The sequence below is a fragment of the Schistocerca cancellata genome, chromosome 6, assembly GCF_023864275.1.
Source record: "Schistocerca cancellata isolate TAMUIC-IGC-003103 chromosome 6, iqSchCanc2.1, whole genome shotgun sequence".
In the NCBI taxonomy this organism is placed as follows: domain Eukaryota; kingdom Metazoa; phylum Arthropoda; class Insecta; order Orthoptera; family Acrididae; genus Schistocerca; species Schistocerca cancellata.
This window is the reverse complement of record NC_064631.1, coordinates 135,336,592-135,359,687: the sequence shown is the minus strand read 5'-3', so window position 1 is coordinate 135,359,687 and position 23,096 is coordinate 135,336,592. Positions and strand designations below refer to the sequence as shown.

The 23,096-nt window shown below is 37.5% G+C and overlaps 2 protein-coding genes across 6 annotated transcripts in view; both read right to left on the bottom strand.

Moving 5' to 3' along the window:
• Positions 1–232: 232 nt before the first annotated feature.
• Positions 233–2,859, bottom strand: LOC126088194 (dynein axonemal assembly factor 1 homolog). Its single transcript, XM_049906320.1, has 2 exons — positions 1,905–2,859; positions 233–1,786 (listed from the first exon to the last, which is right to left on the bottom strand). The coding sequence occupies exons 1-2, from the start codon at positions 2,857–2,859 to the stop codon at positions 750–752; spliced, it is 1,992 nt and encodes a 663-aa protein (XP_049762277.1). The 3' UTR covers positions 233–749.
• Positions 2,860–16,779: 13,920 nt separating this feature from the next.
• LOC126190922 (venom dipeptidyl peptidase 4-like) overlaps positions 16,780–23,096 on the bottom strand; it is a 605,109-nt gene continuing 598,792 nt past the window's right edge. For 3 of the 5 annotated variants that reach the window (XM_049931559.1, XM_049931558.1, XM_049931560.1), the window contains exons 13-16: positions 21,417–21,611; positions 21,143–21,303; positions 18,727–18,938; positions 16,781–17,578 (exon numbers count right to left, since the gene is read on the bottom strand). In XM_049931559.1, coding sequence (XP_049787516.1) covers positions 17,483–17,578; positions 18,727–18,938; positions 21,143–21,303; positions 21,417–21,611 — 664 coding nt within the window. In that variant the 3' untranslated portion in view covers positions 16,781–17,482. Of the gene's footprint in view, positions 17,579–18,726; positions 18,939–21,142; positions 21,304–21,416; positions 21,612–23,096 lie in introns of all 5 variants that reach the window. The other 2 variants (XM_049931557.1, XM_049931556.1) reach the window with 1 other exon arrangement.

The window sequence follows — 23,096 nt, the reverse complement described above, 5'->3', positions numbered from 1 at the left end:
TGTGGTCTAAATTTAAGTGTTCTTGCTTTCAGTTAACATTGTTGCCATGTACATTAAAATTAATCTTGCAGGGGCTAAGTTATATGTGTAAAACTACCAAACAAAACAGCAATGCAGAATACAGTCATCCACCTTTACAGAGCCTTTAATCAAATTGTTTGGGAATGATGAATGTAGAACAATTGCTATTTGGTAAACTGTAAAAAAGTATAATTTGAAAAAAAAGCTCAAGTATATTATGTATTTTCAGTTATTTTTTGTTTCTTTGTCCAAAAATATGTGGGTTTAATGTGAAGCCAAATCTGAATAGTTACACTCTATATTTTATTACAACTTACTGTCATTATGATAGTTGGACTACTCAAATGGTTTGGCACTAATTGCAGTATTTCCAAAAATCTAAGGCTGATTACTGAGATTGTCTTCTTGCATACATTTTTTGATAGAGGGAGCAGTGCTAGATTCTTGGTAGGATCTGTTACATTAGTAGCTTTCTGGGTCACTTTCATATATGTCTTTCTTTATTTAATGAGAAGACAGAATAGTCTGATTCAGAAACCTCTGCTTTCTCATGTAAGGTAAGAGCAAATTCATCAGTTGGATATACATTAATTACAATTGGCACATTGTGTTTTATGAGGTTTCTCGTTTCACTTGGTATGCACCCATCATAAGTAACAGATGTGCAGTGAAAAATTTGGTTCCTGCAACATGTTGTCCATAACTAAATGAAGAAACACAATCTGAACCTATTGTTTCTGTAGCACAACAGTTTCATCTTTACTGTTCCCCAAACCCAGTGTTCTATCATCACCATGATCATCTACAATATTATCTTCTTGAGGATTGTATGCAGATTGTTGACTTAATAATCGTTCTGCCATGTCTACACCTGTTAATTTATTCCCATTGTATATTAACAGATTTTCCTCAGAGGTTGGTGCAACTGCTTTGTGAATTAAATCTGTGTTATAACAGTCAGACTGGGGGCTCTTTTCACCTTCATTTTGCAGCACCCCAGTGTTTAAACAGTCTGGTTGCATCTGCTTGTCAAGCACCATTCTCTCTCTGTCATGCAATGCAAGCTCTTTTTCTTTATTCCAGCTATTGTTTTCAGTTGAGGAAGTGCTTAGGTTGCATGCTATGTTTTTTGCTGCTTTGTGTACTGTAAATTGTTTGGCACTTGAAAGACCATGAGCAGTTATTTTTGCATTACATTTAACAGCATATTCTGTTCTGCAGTCACAAGCTATTGCATTTTCACAATTGTCGTAGGTAAAGTTCTCTAGGTAAAGTTCTCTAGTACCACTGTCACTCTCCTCCTGTTTTTCCACTGTGTTGTCTGTGTACGCATTGTACAACATTTGCTGCTCAGTGGGTACAGAGACCTTCTGGCCACAAACTGAAGAAAAGAATATTTGATGGTCATGATGAGTAAGACAAACTAGACTATCCCTGCCATTATTTTCTGCCTGAGTCTGTGTACAATCTGTGTTGTTTACACAAGTGTCATGTATTTTAATTCTCTCATGCACACAGGTTCTATATCCATCCACTTCAGGTGTATTTTTACAATTGTTATCTGTTTCTAATTCACATTGTCCTAAATTATCAAGATTTTCTTGTTCTCTAAGCAGTGCAGTTTCTTTGTTGTAGCTTTCATTGGTGCTTTTATCCCCAGCAGTAATGACATTCAAACTAAATTCACAGCTGTTGTTCTCAGAGGCAGCATGTTGTGAGGGCTCTGCATCGTGAGTCTCTTTTAGCACTGTTAGCTTTCCAAGGTCTGAAACAGAATAGATAGCATTTCATTTTTACATGAGACTTACATAACATGCTGCACTTAGTTACTTGTATTTTACTGTCTAAAATTCGTTTATATAATGCCTTATTATCTATTTTACCTTGAACACTTTCCCCAGTTTTCTCAGCATTTGTGTAGTTACTTTTGACATCATTAGAATGACTGGATGTAATTTGTAATGGTGTGTAGGGTAACTGGGAATATTCTGAAAACAGTAATGAAACACACTGTAGTGTGTCATCGGCTAGTTGTGCAGCCCTCTCTGCAATTTTCCTATCGCGCATTTGTATAAGTTCCAAAGCACTTCTTAGGCATACATCTCTATCTTCTTGTATAAATTTTTCCATTAGTTTCTTCTCTGCTTCCTCCCCACCTGCAAACCATGCTTCTGTGCATGCTCTGTCTTTATCAAATACCGGGCGTTCATCTAGATGTAATAAATGTTTGCAGTTTATTATTATTAACTTTCTGTATGGAGAAAGCTGTTTGAGTACAGGGTTTCCTGTCAGAGTAAGAACTCGAAGGTTTTCCATGGCACCAAGCACATTAACAATGTCGGGACTGTCCAAATGATTGAAAGACAAGTCCAAAACACTCAGCTGCTTACATTTTGTCAGAATTTCTATGTCTTCAACTGTTTGAAGCTTGTTATGTGTTATGTACAGAGAGTCAAGCACTGGCAGAGCGTCTATAGTTTCTAATTTTCGGATTGAATTGTGGCTCAGATCCACAGTATCTAACTCCTGAAGCACTTCCAAATTTTCGATTTTCTCAATTAAATTGTAGTGCAAAAAAAGACTTTTCAAATTTGTTTGATTTTCGAGATTCTCAATCTTCTCAATGTCATTATTTTGCAACCAGAGACATTTCAGCCCAGTGTATTCTTCTAGGTTCTCTATTTTACTGAAGCCTTTGTAATGTAGATACAAAACATCATTTAAATGCGGCGTTACATACAAGTTGTTGTCCGTGCAGATTTTTCGCAGGGACTTTTTTGTCATTCGCGGTTCATTATCTTGGCGAACCTGTACTACAATGTCTCCACTTCCATCCATAGCGAAACACCACCACCGGATTATAATTACTCACTCTATGAAACGGATGCTACACTGCTTCGCGGTAGTGTGTTTAAAACAATTGATATCACGTTCCCCGACAACTGCGTACCGGTATCGGAAACAAGCGTCATCTGGAAGACAGTGCTCAGTGCTATAAGCACAGAAGACCGACTTTTCGGCAAACACGCGAGTCATAAAATCTATACATAACGAACTGAGTAAGAATGGAATGAAGATAGAGCTTTAAAGAACTTAAAAACAGTGTTATAGTTAGAGAGAAAATTCGTTTGTTTTCACAATGTTCTTACGCATTAAATTTATCATTACCAATTAAAAGATGTCAGATCTAGACAACTTAAATAAAATATCGTACTTCTGTCAAAGATCTGTTATGTACGGTACCGCAATGGAGTTTCCCAAAATGAACAACTGTTTAGTCTTATATATGACTGGTTCCGTGTGACAGGATTGGAATCTATGAGTTTTCAAGGACTATACTGCTGCCCTTTGCTTAACTTACCCTTGAAATGCTGAACGTTGTATGAAATTAATTAGTATGATATGATTTTCACTGCAAATCTAATTTTATTTATAAAAATATGGAGCTGATAAACGTGAACCGGTAAATATGCTGCAGTTTAAAAGTATTTGGACACCACAACCTTTTGTCTTTTGATTTTAGGATACGCTAATCATTGTGCTAAGCCCTGAGGTTGCAAGTTCATAACTGAATCTTTTTCATGTGATGTACACGAAAGAAATCGGAATTCTAGTACATGGCGCCCACGTAAAAAAAAGAAAACAGTATCAAAAGCATCCGGACACTCCCCAAAACGTACGTTTTTCGTATTAGGTGTATTGAGTTGCCACCTACTGCCAGATACTCTATATCAGCGACCTCAGTAGTCATTAGACATAGTGAGAGAGCGGAATGGGGCGCTCCGCGGAACTCACAGACTTCGAACGTGGTCAAGTGATTGGGTGTCACTTGTGTCATACGTCTGTACGCCAAATTTCTACACTCCGAAACATCCCTAGGTCCACTGTGTCACTTGTGTCATATGTCTGTTCACGAGATTTCGACATTCCGAAACATCCCTAGGTCCACTGTGTCACTTGTGTCATATGTCTGTACACGAGATTTCGACATTCCGAAACATCCCTAGGTCCACTGTGTCACTTGTGTCATATGTCTGTACACGAGATTTCGACATTCCGAAACATCACTAGGTCCACTGTTTCTGATTTGATAATGAAGTAAAAACACAAGGGACCCATACAGCACAAAAGCGCACAGGCCGACCTCGTCTGTTGACTGACAGAGACTGCCAACAGTTGAAGAGGGTTGTAATGCGAAATAGGCAGACATCTATGCAGACCATCACACAGGAATTCTAAATTGCATCAGGATCCACTGCAAGTACTATGACAGTTAGGTGGGAGGTGAGAAAACTTGGATTTCGTGGTCGAGCGGCTGCTCATAAGCCACACATCACACCGGTAAATGCCAAACGTAAGGAGCGTAAACATTGGACGAAACAGTGGAAAAACGTTGTGTGGAGAGACGAACCACGGTATACAATGTGTGATCCGATGGCAGTGTGCGGGCATGGTGCCAACGTGTGTAGTGCCAACAGTAGAACTTGGAGGTGGTGGTGTTATGGTATGGTCTCGTTTTTCATGGAGGGGACTTGCACTATCACAGCACAGGCCTATATTGATGTTTTAAGTACCTTCTTGCTTCCCACTGTTGAAGAGCAATTCGGGGATGGCGACTGCATCTTTCAACATGATCAAGCACCTGTTCATAATGCACGGCCCGTTGCGGAGTGGTTACACGACAACAACATCCCTGTAACTGACTGGCCTGCACAGAGTCCTGACCTGAATCCTACAGAACACCTTTGGGATATTCTGGAACGCCGACTTCCTGCCAGGACTCACCGATCGACGTCAATAAGTCTCCTCAGTGCAGCGCTCCGTGAAGAATGGGCTGTCATTCTCCAAGGAACCTTCCAGTACCCTACTGAACGTATGCCTGCGAGAGTGGAAGCTGTCATCAAGGCCAACAATATTGAATTCCAGCATTACCGATGGAGGGCGCTACGAACTTTTAAGTCGTTTTCAACCATGTGTCCAGAAGCCTTGGTTGGCATCTGAGGTTGTAACTATTTTTAATTAGTTTTTAGAACAATAGGGGGTCTGGACTATTTTTAATCTCTTTCTGGGATATTTGGGATTTTGAATAGTTTTTAATTTGTTTTTCGGGACGGTGACATCCATGGCAACAGTCAGCACAGGCCAGGGCGCTGCTGTTGCTGTTGGAGTACTGGTTTACCATCCCTGTTAATATTTATTTGTTTATGTAAACCAGCATATATATGTGTACAAACCAGTATACATATCCATATAACGAATACAGCAATAGACTAACTTGGGCTCGCTCTATCGAATGGGCACGTAAAACGTCACCTTATAAATAACTTTGTTTGTAACGGGAAACAAACTGACGCATTCTATTGACAATACAAAATATATGGTAAGCTGTATTTGTTTCGCCACTTTATATATACATTGAAAAAACGGAAGTGCCAGTATCTACCTAGACACCAGAGAAAATGCATCTGGCGGTGGTCAAGAGCGAGATTCTGCATATGTTTATTTTTTTTTTATTGAAAATTGAAAACAATAGCTCAAATTTGCGTCATCGTTTTCCACAGTTTGAGCCCAGAAGGCTACGGAGCTGCAGCCAAAATACATCAGAAAATTAACTCCCATTGCTCAATTTCGTCTATAATCAGAAAACTGAATTTCGTTAGACTAAATCTCATAAATCTCCCAAAAAAAATTTAAAGTAAAAAAATATTACCCACCAATCGAGCATCAATATTTTCTTACAAAATAGATTAAAAGTAGTCATACTATCAACATATTATATACCATAATTAAATGAAAATAAATGAATTATTTTATTTTTAGCGAACTGCTGATGTTACATTTTTACTTATTTCAATATTTTTCGCAGTAAAATCTGTGTATGTATCTTTGAAGTCTATGTTCTGTAAGACATTGTTTTCAGTGACCATTGGTACATAAATTCACGAGGAAAAGTTGAGACTCGTCATGTCGACTCTCTCTCTTTCTGTTTTTTTTTCTACTGTCAGTCAATTTTTCAAAATTCCCGTAAGAAACATACCAGCTGCCAACAAGAACTGGAAGTTGTCGAAAAACAATTATGAAATAGGGCATTATCCCTATGGATTTCGCACTTGAAACTGTCTGATGTACGGTTCGGAGTCTAGTGCAACGCGACACGACGCTCTATTGTCACTACCTCCGTTTGTTTACGAGGCGGTCAGTCAGTCGGCAACTGAAAGCAATCACAAGACAACTAAATGTTGATGCAGGAATACAACTTACGTTTTATATAGGACGCTCCTTCCAAATATATATATATATATATATATATATATATATATATATATATATATATATATATACACAATATTCCTAACATACCAACAGTAACTTATTGTAACCATTTAAAATTTTTGAAGAATTGAGAAAATGCTTCAAACGTGTGTTTTTGTACACCACGAACACACTATTGAGGATGATATTATTATTATTATTATTATTATTGGGAATCACAAAAACACTCCAACACAAAACTGCTCTGTTTTGTACGAGCGACGCCCTGGTCAAAACCGACTACTTGTGGCTGGTATGCGGCACGTGCCATTGTTTTTATATCAGCTGAGAAACACCTCGGGAGTGCCGTCAATGATCTATTTACTGTGCCGAAAATAGGAAATTCGCAGTATGTTGAAAACTGCGGATGCCCACAGACAGTACGGTTGCGTCATCTGCTGACAACGGAAGTTATAATTAATTTTTGTCAAATTCATATTGTGATAATGGGTTTTGTGCTGTTGCGTTTTCTTAATCTTCAGTTTATTGTTAGATTTGTTTTCCTGACACGTTTCAAACGTCCAACAAGGACTTGTCTTAATGATTTTCCTATGGTACGAGTGTTCCCTCACAAGAGAGACCAACTGAAGACTCGAATTGGAAAACGCAGAAAGTGCCAAAATTGTACAATGTCAGATTTTTCATGTAGTATGTGCTAATGCGAATAACATGGGAAAGTTTGGAAGCACCACAAAAGTTTCCTTTTAGTTCACAAGATGCCCGATAGTGTAGGAGGATGGATGTTCCATCGCCAGCGCCATGGTGAACGTGTCAAGTGCCTAAAGGCAATGCCGGCCTGTGTGACCGAGCGGTTCTAGGCGCTTCAGTCTGGAACCGCGCGACATAATTATTTGTGTAATATTTATATTGTGTAATATTTTTCTTGTTTTTGTAATTATTTGTGTAACATTTATACTATGTAATATTGACTTTTGTAATGCCTCAGATGATCTCTGAGGTCTCTACAGCAATAAAAATCAATCAATCAATCATACCGCTACATTCCGAACATTTATAATTTTTTTTGTGCTTCTTGTGTACTAGACGCAAAATCGTCTACATCTATGAGGAACAGTAGTTGACTTAAGACTGAACCATTGGGAACCCCATACGTGATTTCTCCCTTGTCAGAATTATGTAACTGGACCATATTGCTTGAATTACTATGTACAACTTTATTCATTCTTTTAGTTAGATATGGCATTATCCATTGGTTGGCTATACGACCAGCCCTATAAAATGTTAATTTATCTAGGAGAATACAGTGATTCACACAGTCAAATGCCTTAGAAAGGTCGCAGAAAACACAAACTGGTGCTTTTTCATAATCTAATGCTTGTAAAATATGGTTAGCAAACATGTAAATGGCGTTCTCAGTAGAGCAATCCTTCTGAAACTCAAAATGTGATTTGCTAAGGATACTATTTATTGTTGCTAAGGTGAGATATTCTAGAATAAATCACCTTCTCACAAATTTAGCGAATGATGTCAGCAGTGAGACAGGTTGGTAGTTATTGACATCTCTCTTATCACCTTTCTTAGAGAAAGGTTTAACAATGGCATATTTCAGTCTCTCTGGAAAAACGCCTTGGGTTTGTGATGCATTACATATTTCAGATAGACTGACCTCATTACTTGGGAACAAATTTTTGTACTCAGTCGGAAACACCACCAAAACCAGATGAGCTTCTATTTTCGAGAGAATGTATAGTTTTCTTAATTTCATTGAAGAAGTTGGTGATACATTCATATGACTGAATTTTATTAAAGTTATATTTGCAACATATTACTGTGATTTTGCTCTTGAACTGTTTGTCCCAATGCTTTCTACTATATTTAAGAAGTGATTATTGTATACATTTTCTACCTGTGACTTATCTTTTATAGCCCTTATGTTTAGTTCAATAGTGTTGTTGTGTTGCTCTGTGGCTGGTTGTCCTGCCTCCACTTCACTACATTCTGTATTGCCGTAAGTCTGTTATTGGAAGCACTGATTTCTGACATTGTGTGCGTGGGTTCTTTGATATTTTAATAACATTTCTTAGTAATTTCGAGTTTTTTTGTACTGTGCAACTACTGCCAGATCTGAAAGAAATCTAAGTCTTATATGAGTCTGTGCTCAATACCAAATGTTCCTTTTTAAAATGTATTTGGGTGAAATGTTAACATCAATGTCAAATATTAGAATATATATTTCATTAAATACGAATTGTTTGTAGTGTAAATTCTTTAAGTTTTTTCCCATTTTCCTAAATATCTATTTTTGGCACACTGAGGGTTTCCCACTTCCAGTCTTCAATTATCCAAAAGCTAGAAGTTATTTACATTCTGGAATATCTGGACAAAGAAACATCATACATAAACAAGAAAGTAAACTATGAAAAAATAGTTGTTGATTTTATGTGACACCGAAAAAAAGACACTAAAGATGAAATAATTAGGAGCTGTATAATGTGTTCTATGTTGTGTCTAGGAATCTTGCATACTCATTTCGCTAGACAAACAATAAAACAACTCATATTCAAGCAAAGGGCAACCTGCAAAATAATGTCTTCTTCAGAACAGACAAACACAAGTCTGTGTTACATAGAGATTCCGGGTGAAGTGGCTAATGTTGACGCTGCTATTGAAAGTGGCTGCCACCAGTCGGTCGCGGTGCTTATGTCCTCTTCACCTAAGGGCTGTTGCTGTTATGTTGTTGTCCTGTTCTCATAGCCTTGTCCTCCCTATTGTTCCCGACTGGCATGCCGGTGCTGACTTTTAGCCATAACATTCTAAATACTGTTTGGATTTTTGTATTTATATTTTTTCTCAAGCAAATAAATATTATGATTCTTGAAATATTCCTGGCATAAAGAGTATTCTATGAAGGTTTGAAATTGCGGCCACATGACGTAAATTTCTTGACATGATATTTCGGCTAACAACCATTCAGCCATCTTTAGGTGAATGTTTTGCACTGGAGATTGTTAGTTCACATTGTTAACTTTATACCAAAAATTAGTGCAGAGGTGAATGTGCAAATGCAGCCACTATATGAGTGACTACTGTCAAGTTTTACACCCTGCAGGTACTTATGTAATGGTGATACTACATGCATGCTGGCTCATGCAGTGAAAATACTAATATCAAATTAATGTAATCAACTGTTGCTAGACATGTCACTAGTCACAAAGTGTTTTCTTTTCAAAGATAATAAAGAAATCACCAGGTCCTATGCCTTATCCAGTTGAAAGGCATCATCACGAGTAGTAAGATCTTCAGCCAAACGTATTTCCACTGGTTCCTTAATAAGTGAATCCCTGAAGGATCTCGTCAAGGCTGAGATTTTCTTGGCAGAATAATCCATGGAATTCCCTATGAAGATGTAATGCTTAGCAAAGACTGACTTCCTGGGGTCTAACCATCCACAATGTAGGCTTTAACACACTGGCAATGTATTCTGAAATTCCAGCCCTCCACAATCCCATATTGTCTTTTGCCAAACCAAGAAGAGCACAAGCCTTTGTATGTAGACAGAAAATTACTTTGACATAATGTTTCTTTCAGATTCTGCCTAATATCCATGAAATATTACTGACATATGGGAGGAACACACTGGATGTGAACTGCTGCCTCTCCTCTTAACCTTGTGGGTGGTCAGTTTCTTCTTCCTTAGAGCTGTGCTGATCTGATGTGGTGAATATCCATTATTTTTCAACATAGATTGTAGGTGTTCCAGAGCCTTTGCAAGGTTGTCTCCATCAGACATAACATGAGCCTGGTGTACTGATGTTCAAAGGATGGCTATAGTTTGTGATGGGTGATGGCAGCTAGATACCTGCAACTGCAGGTCTGTATGTGGTGTTATGGTAAGTGGACTGCCCCAATGATCCATACACTTTTTGACTGATGAGGATAACCAGAGAGCCAAAATATGTTCAGTAAGAGGCAGTTTAGAGTTCAATGCCCCACATGTATGCAAACTATACACATAGGTATCTACTTACTATTATCAGGCCAAGGCAGTTGTTGGCATGTGTGTTCAACATTATTCTAAAATTGTTGAATGGAACTTAAAAACTGTAGAATGACAACCAGTTGTGTGCTAGACATATTTATGTTTTTGACACCTGTGCCACCTACACAGGTCTACTATAAGTACAATTTAAAAACACACATAAGTGCAGTGAAGTCCTTACAACTCACAAACCAAAGTACACCATTGATTTACCTTTCTACTATTCTTATGTGCTTGTTCTATTTCATATTGCTTTGCGACATTATGTGTAGATGTTTAATCAATGTGATCGTGTCATGCAGTTGCAGTGATCCATGCAATTCATGGAAGGGCATGTACCTCATACATCAAATATAGAACTCAGAGTAAAGATGTGTGTTATCATAATTAGTTTGTAAACATCAGGTCACATGCTGTGGGGAAGTATTACTCAAGAGATGTGGAGTCTACACGCTGGAGAGCATTTGTAATCTCCGTGAAGCAAACAGGAATGAAGAAGCTCTGGCACCAGGAAAGATCTACGGCACCAAGGAAGGTGACTATGATGTATATAAGTGAGTGTTGTCATATACTATTCACAGACAGAATATTAACAAGAGGTCTTTGAAACAGTCATATAAGTTGGTTTCCATGTAACATGTAATCTTTTGTGACAGTTTGTGTCAATATACAGAGTTAACTGGAACCAGTCTACAATTTATTTTAAGTGGAGAAGCAGTGTTTTGTTTTATAGCCACCTCACTTGTAGAAATCTGCATGGAGGAAAGAAGTTTGATGCCGAGGAACAGCAGGGCACAGCATAGCTGGACCCTGAGGTAAATCACAAGAGTTGCAAGGCTAGATATCTGCATCAGTCTAATAAGGGAGTGTTAAGGTGACACAGTTAGGTGAAGCTGCATGGAGTAATAGGACTAGAACAAATGTTGCTCAAGCAGTCAAAACATCGCCACACTAGCTAAATACAGCAGTCATCAGTCACTGACACTCCACAGCACACCACTATATTGTATTCGAATATTAGAGGATGTTTTTTCCCTACTCATTTGTATTAACTTAACTTTTTTACATTTAGAACAAGCTGCTATTCATGATACCGAATAGAAACTCAGTCTAAGTCTTCCTATATCCTCCTACTGTAATTCAATGACAATAATTTCCTGTGCACTACAGGGTCATCAGCAAACAGTGACAGATTGCTGGTCACCCTTGACATCAGAGCATTTACGTACACAGAGAATTAGTAATCATACCATATGTCCCTGGAGCAATCCCCCTTTTCTTTGATGAATACTTGCCGTCAAGGACTACTACTTAAGAAGTCTTTGAGCCATTGATCTATCTGGGAAAAGTGTTCCATATGCTCAGGCCTTCAGTAACAGTCTGTAGTTGGGTGTTGTGTCAAATGCTTTGTGGAAATTTAGGAATGGGCAATGTGCCTGTTGCCCTCCATCCGTAGTTTGCAGGATATCATGTGAGAAAAGGGAAAGTTGCTTTTTGCATGAGTGATGCTTTCTAAATCTATACTGGTTTGTGGATAAGAGCTTTCCTGTTGCAAGGAGATTTATTGTATTCAAACATGGAATATGTTCAAGATTTCTGCAGCAATCAAGGTTAAGGATATTGGTCTGCAATTTCATGGGTCCAATCTTTCTCCCCTCTTATATTCAGGAGTCACCTGCACTTTTCCAGTCACTTGGGACTTTGTGCTGGGTAAGATATTCACTATAAATGCAAGCCAAGTAAGGGACCTGTGTTGTAGAATACTCTCTGTAAAACTAAATTGTGATTCCACTGGTACCTTGAAACTTGTTTGTTTTCAGTGCTTTCACTTGCTTATCTATGCCACGGATGTCTATTACTATGTCTTCTGTATGGGAGTGTGTATAGCAATCAAATAATGATATGTCTATATGACCCTAATGCATGAATAATTTCTTAAACATGAAACTTACTTCAGTTTTCCTTCAGCTGTTTTCTATTGCCACACCAGACCTTTGACCTGCTTAGTGATTTTATGTAGGACCAGAATTTTCTCAGGTCCCCAACTAAGGTTTATTGCCCAGATGTTGTTGTTGTTTTTGTTGTGGTGTTCAGTCCTGAGACTGTTTTGATGCAGCTCTCCATGCTACTCTATCCTGTGCAAGCTGCTTCATCTCCCAGTACGTACTGCAGCCTACAACCTTCTGAATCTGCTTAGTGTATTCATCTTTTGGTCTCCCTCTACAATTTTTACCCTCCACACTGCCCTCCAATACTAAATTGGTGATCCCTTGATGCCTCAGAACATGTCCTACCAACCAATCCCTTCTTCTAGTCAAGTTGTGCCACAAACTCCTCTTCTCTCCAATTCTATTCAATACCTCCTCATTAGTGATGTGATCTACCCATCTAATCTTCAGCATTCTCCTGTAGCACCACATTTCAAAAGCTTCTATTCTCTTCTTGTCCAAACTATTTATCATCCATTTTTCACTTCCATACATGGCTACAATCCATACAAATACTTTTAGAGACGACTTCCTGACACTTAAATCTATACTCGATGCTATCAAATTTCTCTTCTGCAGAAATGCTTTCCTTGCCATTGCCAGTCTACATTTTATATCCTCTCTACTTCGACCATCATCAATTATTTTGCTCCCCAAATAGCAAAACTCCTTTACTACTTTAAGTGTCTCATTTCCTAATCTAATTCCCTCAGCATCACCTGACTTAATTTGACCACATTCCATTATCCTTGTTTTGCTTTTGTTGATGTTCGTCTTATATCCTCCTCTCAAGACACTGTTCATTCCGTTCAACTGCTCTTCCAAGTCCTTTGCTGTCTCTGACAGAATTACAATGTCATCGTTGAACCTTAAAGTTTTTATTTCTTCTCCATGGATTTTAATACCTACTCCGAATTTTTCTTTTGTTTCCTTTACTGCTTGCTCAATATACAGATTGAATATCATCAGGGAGAGGCTACAACCCTGTCTCACTCCCTTCCCAACCACTACTTCCCTTTCATGTCCCTCATCTCTTATAACTGCCTACTGGTTTCTGTACAAATTGTAAATAGCATTTTGCTCCCTGTATTTTACCCCTGCCACCTTCAGAATTTGAAAGAGAGTATTCCAGTCAACATTGTCAAAAGCTTTCTCTAAATCTACAAATGCTAGAAATGTAGGTTTACCTTTTCTTAATCTAGCTTCTAAGATAAGTTGTAGGGTCAGTGTTGCCTCACGTGTTCCAATATTTCTACGGAATCATAACTGATCTTCCCTGAGGTCGGCTTGTACCAGATTTCCATTCGTCTGTAAAGAATTCGCATTAGTATTTTGCAGCCGTGACTTATTAAACTGATAGTTCGGTAATTTTCACATCTGTCAACACCTGCTTTCTTTGGGATTGGAATTATTATATTGTTCTTGAAGTCTGAGGGTATTTTGCCTGTCTCATACATTTTGCTCACCAGATGGTAGAGTTTTGTCAGGACTGGCTCTCCCAAGGCTGTCAGCAGTTCTAATGGAATGTTGTCTACTCCCGGGGCCTTGTTTCGACTTAGGTCTTTCAGTGGTCTGTCAAATTCTTCATGCAGTATCATATCTCCCATTTCATCTTCATCTACATCCACTTCCATAATATTGTCCTCAAGTATGTCACCCTAATACAGATCCTCTATACACTCCTTCCAACTTTCTGCTTTCACTTCTTTGCTTAGAACTGGGTTTCCATCTGAGCTCTTGATATTCATACAAGTGGTTCTCTTTTCTTCAAAGGTCTCTCTAATTTTGCTGTAGGCAGTAACTATCTTACCCCTAGTGAGATAAGACTCTATGTCCTTACATTTGTCCTCTAACCATCCCTGCTTAGCCATTTTGCACTTCCTTTCAATATGATTTTTGAGATGTTTGTATTCCATTTTGCCTGCTTCATTTACTGCATTTTTATATTTTCTCCTTTCATCAATTAAATTCAATATTTCTTCTGTTACCCAAGGATTTCTACTAGCCCTCATCTTTTTACCTACTTGATCCTCTGCTGCCTTCACTACTTCATCCCTCAAAGCTACCCATTTTGCTTCTACTGTATTTCTTTCCCCCATTCTTGTCAATTGTTCCCTTATGCCCTCCCTGAAAATCTGTACAACCTCTTGTTTAGTCAGTTTGTCCAGGTCCCATCTCCTTAAATTCCAACCTTTTTGCAGTTTCTTCAGTTTTAATCTACAGTTCATAACCAGAAGATTGTGGTCAGAGTCCACATCTGCCCCTGGAAATGTCTTACAATTTAAAACCTGGTTCCTAAATCTCTGTCTTACCTTCTAGTATCTCTGATACCTTCTAGTATCTCCAGGCTTCTGCCATGTATACAAACTTGTTTCATGATTCTTGAACCAAGTGTTAGCTATGATTAAGTTATGCTCTGTGCAAAATTCTACCAGGCAGCTTCCTCTTTCATTTCTTACCCCCAGTCTATATTCACCTACTATGTTTCCTTCTCTTCCTGTTCCTACTATCGACTTACAGTCACTCATGACTATTAAATTTTCGTCTCCCTTCACTATCTGAATAATTTCTTTTATCTCATCATACATTTCTTTGTCATCTGCAGAGGTAGTTGGCATATAAACTTGTACTACTGTAGTAGGTGTGGGCTTCGTGTCTATCTTGGCCACAATAAGGCGTTCACTATGCTGTTTGTAATAGCTTACACGCACTCCTATTTTTTTATTCATTATTAAACCTACTCCTGCATTACCCCTATTCGATTTTGTATTTACAACCCTGTATTCACCTGACCAAAAGTCTTGTTCCTCCTGCCACTGAACTTTGCTAATTCCCACTATATCTAACTTTAACCCATCCATTTTCCTTTTTAAACTTTCTGTCCTACGTGCCCGATTAAGGGATCTGACATTCTATGCTTCGATCCGTAGATTGCCAGTTTTCTTTCTCCTGATAATGACTTCCGCTTGCATAGTCCCTGCATGGAGATCTAAGATATGATGGTGCAAACCATTGTATGCTTGTGCATCGATTTTTTGTAGATGAACAAATTTTTACTAACTTCTGTGTGTTGACATTTCCACATTCTGATATGAAACACGAATGCAACAATCTCTGCTTCCTCAACATTTTCCAAATTTTGTTACTAAACCGTGGAATAATTTTGGGCCAAGGTAACAACAACTCACCTTCCATGGGGTTAACATACCTACATGTTAATTCTCTCATATTCACTAGTTTACCCTCCAGTGTAAATACTTGTTCATAGGTACAACCAAATGGCTCTATGAATGTTTGTTTGCTTGCTTGTATTAATGTTCATTTGTGCTGGTGTTGTATAAATGAGGCTTTTGCATGATTAAGCCTGTCAATCCATATTTTAGGAACCGCCTTGATTTCAGCACCAGACATTTGGGAGCAGCACTTGGGTTGGAGAAGCACACAATTGACTATTGGGTGCTGCCACAATATTAGAAATGACTTATAAGTTACATTTAATTTCTTTTTGTTTTTTATTAAAAAGTACCTAAACTTATTCAATTAATTATTTGTTAGTCTTCAAGTGATCAGAAATACGTAAATTTTGGCAATGTTTTAGTGGGTGGCATTAGTCAAATGTCTTTTTCAAAGTTTACTTTTTTGTACAATATTTCTGAAAGTCTTTCAGATGTCTGTTTATGCTTGTGAAAGTGATATATTAACAAGCTTAATTCTAAGAAGTGTGAGACTATGTTATGTTTTGCCAAGTCTTTTAAAAGGGTGATCAATGATTTGTTTGTGATCAATTCATTCATGTTCTGGCAGCCTTAAACCATAGATCTGTTGGTTTCCTTTTGCGTAGAGTTTTTTAAAGTTGGTTGTTTTTAAAATATTGTTACCAAGGAGACTGTGTCTAGACACTATATTTTGCTGCTAATTCTCATTGGTATGATAACTTACAGAAATAAAATAAATATGACATGAATATTTTTATTTAGTCATTCGTCACACGAAACACCTGTCTGCAACATGTTAACAGTGACCCATAAACTGTCTGTAGTTTATACAGCTTACTTTGTTTCAGCTGCACCTATCTGCAGCATCACCAGTGTAGAGAGATCTGCTAGCTCAGTTTTGTGGCATGAACACAGATGAGTGTGCATGAACATTTTCGTGTTCAGAGCTGCATTAAACAACAGCACTTCTTTCTCATTAGTGGTTACATATTTTATTTTCACATTGTCTGTTCTTGCCTTTCATTCTATGGGTGCTGTTCTCTTTTCGATACAACACAGTGAAGAGCAGCAGTCATCAGATATAGGTATTAGAGGTCCTCTAACCAAACTACTTTTTTGATTAATGTACCTTTGGTGCAGTATAAACTTCATTCTGTGAAAAAAGGACTGGATGAACAACAATACCTAATGTAAATGCTGTTAACAAAATTTTGTGAACTACTACAATACTTAGATTTGATTCAGTCAGTTTATTCATCAAGTTTTTCATTTATATATTAGTAACAAAAATAAATTTCTGTAATAAAGATTATCATATATTTCATAAACATATACACACAACATAAAAATTATTATGTACATTTAATTTTACAACATTTGTTCATATAAATAGTTCACAAGTGCTGTGTACTTGTGATGATGATGATGATTATGTTTATGTGATGTCATGTTGATATATGACAAAAACCAGCTGCCATTCTTTACTGTACAATATAAATGAGTAAATGAAATTCATGTGAGCTGCTCTTGTGATCCAAATAATATTAACATGTCCACAAAACAAAATAATCAAGTTCTTGACACAGATGAAGCCACACACTGTACACCACCTTAATTTGCAAGGATACAAAGTATATTGATTGAGTCCACACATTCTGCTTCAATACAACAAATTTGGTGTTATGAAAATAAAGTAACTTACATCAGTTTCAAACTTGTACTGATTATGAGATCTGTCCCAAAACACGTACAGAAGTTTCTGACTAGTTCTCACAACATTCAAGTAATTAGTAAACACAACATGCACCTTTTCCTCCAAGCCATTAACCAGTATACTGAAATAGCCCCAAAAACATCTCATGACTGCTCAGAGTGTCTGATAAATTTAGGCTTTCCTATGGGGTTTATTCAGTTCAGGTTGAGCAACTAAGGTCAAACATGCTGCCTCACTTTAAATTGAAACACTCCTCCAGAAAGTCTTCAAGTGTGTGGTACAGATGAGGCCTCACACCAGACAGTCCATGTTCTTCATCTGGATAACTCTGTCAAAAATGAAAAAAAAAAAATAATGAATTCTCCTTTTACCACATCATGCATTGTGGAAGATTCTTTGCAAAGAGGAAGAGTTCTGCGTGAAGTACATCGCCTAAATTTCATGTGTGTTCAGTATACATGTACAGCTTCTGTAAATAAAAACTACTTGAAATATAATGGGGAATCATTAATTAGTGGACTCAAAGATAAGTACTAAGGCTGATGGCCTGTAAGTAGTGTACTACATAAACAGAAATAAAACAAGACTACCCAAATTATTAAGAAACTATTTGCTGTGGCAGATCACTGTTGATTATTTTTTGATCTTGCACTGTTTCCTGTGATAAATTTCAAACAAACTGATCAGCTCAGTGACAGTAGATGAGGAGTTTATTACAGACATATTCTTGTACTCCATCACAAGGCAAAAACTGCAGAGCTCCTGTGCAGGCTCACCAAAAATTAGATGCCTTGTCTAAATGTTTTGAATTGTGAGAAGAGCAGATGGAGACATAGTTGAGCTCAAATTAGTCTCACTTTACAGGTAAATTTGGAAATTTGTGGTAAGTTCCTATGGGACCAAACTTCTGAGATCATCGGTCCCTTTTACAGGTAACCACCACTCATTGAATACATTTGATAAGTACACTAATTTGGAGCATAAGGCTATGTTCTTTTTTTAACACTTCATAGTTTACATTTTCCACAAAACACATCTGTAATAAACCAGTGGCAATGTCTGAAACAATCATAATTTATGAAGCTTATCACAGTGTAAGAATACAGTTCAAGGTCAAATAGGGACTGATGACTGTAGCAGTCTGGTCCCTTTAATCCCACTAACCAACCAACCAACCAAGGTCAAAAAACAGCTGTGCCCTAATATGCTGCACAACAGATAGTTCCATAGCAATGAGAGCAGTCTCATCTTTTTTTCTGTATTTTTAAGCCCTTCAGCAACCATATTAATATCTGTCCTTTCTTTCATGTTCAAATACAGAGGGCAAAATGTATACTTCTCCACAAATTATTCAGTGTAGTTCACACTGTATGATGGTTTGTTTGCACTACAGATGGTTTCTTGTCCCTAAATTATTTTCAGTAATAAACAAAGCAATATATGAAAAAAATCCATACTTTATGCAATGACTTTTACCTGTTGCCTGAAAAGAATATCCTTGTGTTCCAGTGCCTTGGATAGCATCATTGACTGTTGGTAGTGTACATTATCATCCAATGTGCCATGAACTAAGAAAAACATTTTATTCCTAAAATTGTCAACTTTGTTTATCAGTTGTGAAGCTACATATCCTTCTAGATTGTCATCTACAGTTGGTAACCCCATGTACCGTTCTGTATAAATTGTATCTAGAAGAATGAGAAAGAAGAAAATGAATTTTTAAATTATAACAACAACAACAACAACAACCAAATTAAAAGAGAAATTATATTACATGTAAGTGTCAGATCACAAAATTGAGACTTAATAAAAAAAGATGATCACATCCTAAAAAATTATGTGCCCACTCAGTTTAACATCTTCATATAAGATTAACTAATGAACTACTTATCATAGATGCTCAACCCTCAATCTCTGGTTGTGTGAGATGACACTGGTTTGACTGAACCACTTATAAACCTCACTCAGCACTACAGTCTGGATTTTCTCAAGCCAAATCCAGTAAAAACTAAAGCTTTCATATTTCACATACGCGAGCAAGAGTCTAAAAGGAAGAGCATGACTAAATGATGTTTTATTGAGCTACATCAGAACAAAAATAACTTATTTCTGGGAGTAGTCTGTGGTTATCCCCTTATTTCAAACAAACATCACCTGTTATGTGCTAATAAATCAGCAGGAAGGGAGGATCAGTGCCATCAACTGACCAAGCAAGGTGGCAAATTTGAGTGGAGGAGTGTGGTTCATTTCCCTGTATCTGACCATTCTCTTTACCTAAATGACTTGAAGTGAATGCTGGGATGATTTTAGTAGAAATGACTCGGCTGGTTTTCTCCCTTATCCTTTTCCAATCTTATCTTCTGCTCTATCTCTGAAAACTTTCTCTTCAAAAGAACATTAAACCCTTTTGTTCCTTTTTGCCATCCATGGTATGACCATACTCTTAACTGGCCATTAATTGAAATGTGGGTAATGCTTTCTCAGGTCCACAGTACACCAATAAAACAGCTCCAAGAAGATGTGAGTAGTAATCAAGTGAATTAATGTCCTCAGCACCAGCTCTTAAACTCAACAGAAGCTTATAGCACAATAACATTAAATAGGAGGCGTGTTTTTTTTTAAGTAAGTACCATTTTGAAATTAAAAAAAGACATGTTAAGATATCTCAATAATTTTATTTGTACATGAAAGCCTGTACCTTAATCTATGCACTGACGCCATTACAGTCTGATTCTTCCTTATTTACGTTGTGTACTGAGTGTTTAAGATGCCTCCGATAATCGTGAGTCCCACCGACTGTGAAGTACGGGCTGTCATAAGATTTCTTAGTGCTAAAGGCCTAAAAGTGATCGATATTCATGGGAGATCTGTGCAGTTTATGGAGAAAACATTGAGTGGTGGAATGGTAAGAAAGTGGGTGAGAGCATTTAAATATGGCCGCACAAATGTGCATGATGAACAACGGAGTGGGCGTCCTTTGGTTGTTAATGAAAGTTTGGTGCAGGAAGTGGATAATAATGTGAGAGAAAACAGACGCTTTATGATTTCCTCCTTGCGGGATGACTTTCCTAATGTTTCTTGTAGTGTTTTCTATGGCATTGTGACCAAGCAGTTGAATTACCAAAAACTGTGCGCATGTTGGGTACCAAAAATGTTGATGGATGTGCAGAAAACCAAATGTTTAGACAGTGCATTGACTTTCCTTGAGCGGTACCACAACAATGGTGATGATTTCTTAAGCCAAATTGTTATGAGCGATGAAACATAGGTGGCCTACATCACACCAGAATCAAAGCAACAGTCCATGGAAGTTGAGCAAGGGCATCGTTTTGCTGCAAGACAATGCCCGACCACATGTGGTGAATCAGACCAAAGATCTCTTCACATCTTTTCGATGGGAAACTCTAGATCATCCTCCATACAGCCCAATCTTGTGCCCGGTGACTACCATCCGTTTCTGCACTTGAAGAAACACCTGGACGGTCAGCGTCTTCAAGACGATGACGAAGTCAAAACAGTGGTGATGCAGTGATTAACAAGTCAGGTGGCAGACTTCTATGAGGAGGGTATTCAAAAACTGGTACGACATTATGACAAGTGCCTCAATATTGACGGAAATTGTGTAGAAAAGTAGATTAAGGAACAGGCTTTCATGTAAAAATAAAATTACTGAGATATCTTAGCACATATTTTTTTAATTTCAAAACGGTACTTACTTAAAAAACACACCTCGTAACTTACTTTATTCTTGCAGCTTGAGAAAAACTGTAAACATAATCCTTTTATTATAATTTGATGTTCCCATGGTTCTCCATGGCATTTTGTTACTTCTAAGTCACCATTCACTATACTAAATGTAAGTGTTTTGATAGAGTAATCCTGATTTTCTTACCATAATATGCCCAGTCTGTTACAGGTGCCACAGCAATTCCACATTTGAACACACTCTCTCGGTCTGTTGCTAATGCCATACCAGTGCTATAGCCTCCATAGCTCCAGCCCCAAATACCTGTTCGATTTTTATCAACAAAATCGAAGTTGTCCTGTATGTATCTGCAGGACAAGGAAAGGAAAATATTTAAGTTTACTTTTGCAGGAACAATTTCACACTCAGTTTCAAAAGAAGTTTGAGTAACTATAGCCTTATTATTAATACCTGCACTTACTTTGTTACACTTAATTGGTCTTCAATTTCAACCGTTCCTAGTCGACGATAGCCAGCAAACAACATTTTATTCCCTTTCAATCCAGAACCACGACCATCAATCGCAGCATAAATAATACTTCTGTTCACTGTCAGATATGTACTCCAGTCAATACTGAATCGCTTTGTGACTTGAAATGAATCTGGACCCCCATAGCTGAAATGGAAAACAATACAGTAACATTACTTATTTAAACTTACATGCACATTGATAATCCATATCTTTTTCTTTTCTCTTTGGGAATGAATTTATTTGCTCTGATACTCCAAAACAAGGTACATACATGGATATAGTACACAATATTTCCCATTAAATAAATATTTCATATTGACATATATAAATATATATAAAAATGCAGTAAATGAAGCAGGCAAAAAGGAATACAAACGTCTCAAAAAATGAGATCGACAGGAAGTGCAAAATGGCTAAGGAGGCATGGCTAGAGGGCAAATGTAAGGATGTAGAGGCTTCTCTCGCTAGGGGTAAGATAGATACAGCCTACAGGAAAATTAAAGAGACCTTTGGAGAAAAGAGAACCACTTGTATGACTATCAAGAGCTCAGATGGAAACCCAGTTCTAAGCAAAGAAGGGAAAACAGAAAGGTGCAGGGAGCATATAGAGGGTCTATACAAGGGTGATGTACTTGAGGACAATATTATGGAAGTGGAAGAGGATGTAGGTGAAGATGAAATGGGAGATATGATACTGCGTGAAGAGTGTGATAGAGCACTGTCAGAGACAGCAAAGGACTTGGAAGAGCAGTTGAATGGAATGGACAGTGTCTTGAAAGGAGGATATAAGATGAACATCAACAAAAGCAAAACGAGGATAATGGAATGTAGTTGAATTAATTCGGGTGATGCTGAGGGAATTAGATTAGGAAATGAGACACTTAAAGTAGTAAAGGAGTTTTGCTACTTAGGGAGCAACATACCGTATTTACTCGAATCTAAGCCGCACTTTTTTTCCGGTTTTTGTAATCCAAAAAACCGCCTGCGGCTTAGAATCGGCGCCAAAACCTCTGCGTCAGTAAATAAAATTTAAAAAAAAAAAATTGGAAGACGAGCATTTTTCTCCGCCCGAGTTTCAACCACTGCATTTTCATACATTATCCAATGAAGTAAATACAAATTCCGTATTGTTCATCTTTGAATTTCAATGTACTATGAAAATCCGACTGGTAATGCTGGGATTTTTGTCAATATGGCCAACTCTACGTTCTGAATTTTTTCCTACCTGTGAGAAGAGATGGTTGCTAATAGGAACCTGATGAAATGTGAATCACATGCAGTATTCTCTTCACCACAAGAATAATACGAATATAAACATTTTGCCATGTATTCTTTCGTGTTTGCTTCTATCTCATTTAAATCCTGTCTGCCAAATAAACTACGAAACTAGAGTGAGACAACAGCAAACGCGGAAGAATATACGTATCGTGTCATGTTTATATTCGTATTACTCTTATGCCTAATAGTTATACAGTCAGAAATGAAGCACGGCAACTGACTAGATTTTTAAATCTAAGATGACTAATTTCTGTGCAGAATTTGATGTGCTAAAGAAGCGGCCGCAAAGATTTTCAAACGGAGAAAAAATTTCGCCAAACTCTCATTCAGAACATGTTATATCATATGCAG

Bases quoted from the DNA above. Each gene is read 5' to 3' on its own strand.
- LOC126088194 (XM_049906320.1), bottom strand. From the start codon at position 2,859: ATGGATGGAAGTGGAGACATTGTAGTACAGGTTCGCCAAGATAATGAA. The intron at 1,787-1,904 runs GTAAAATAGATA...ATTCTGTTTCAG, and splicing joins AACTGGGGAAAGTGTTCAAG to ACCTTGGAAAGCTAACAGTG.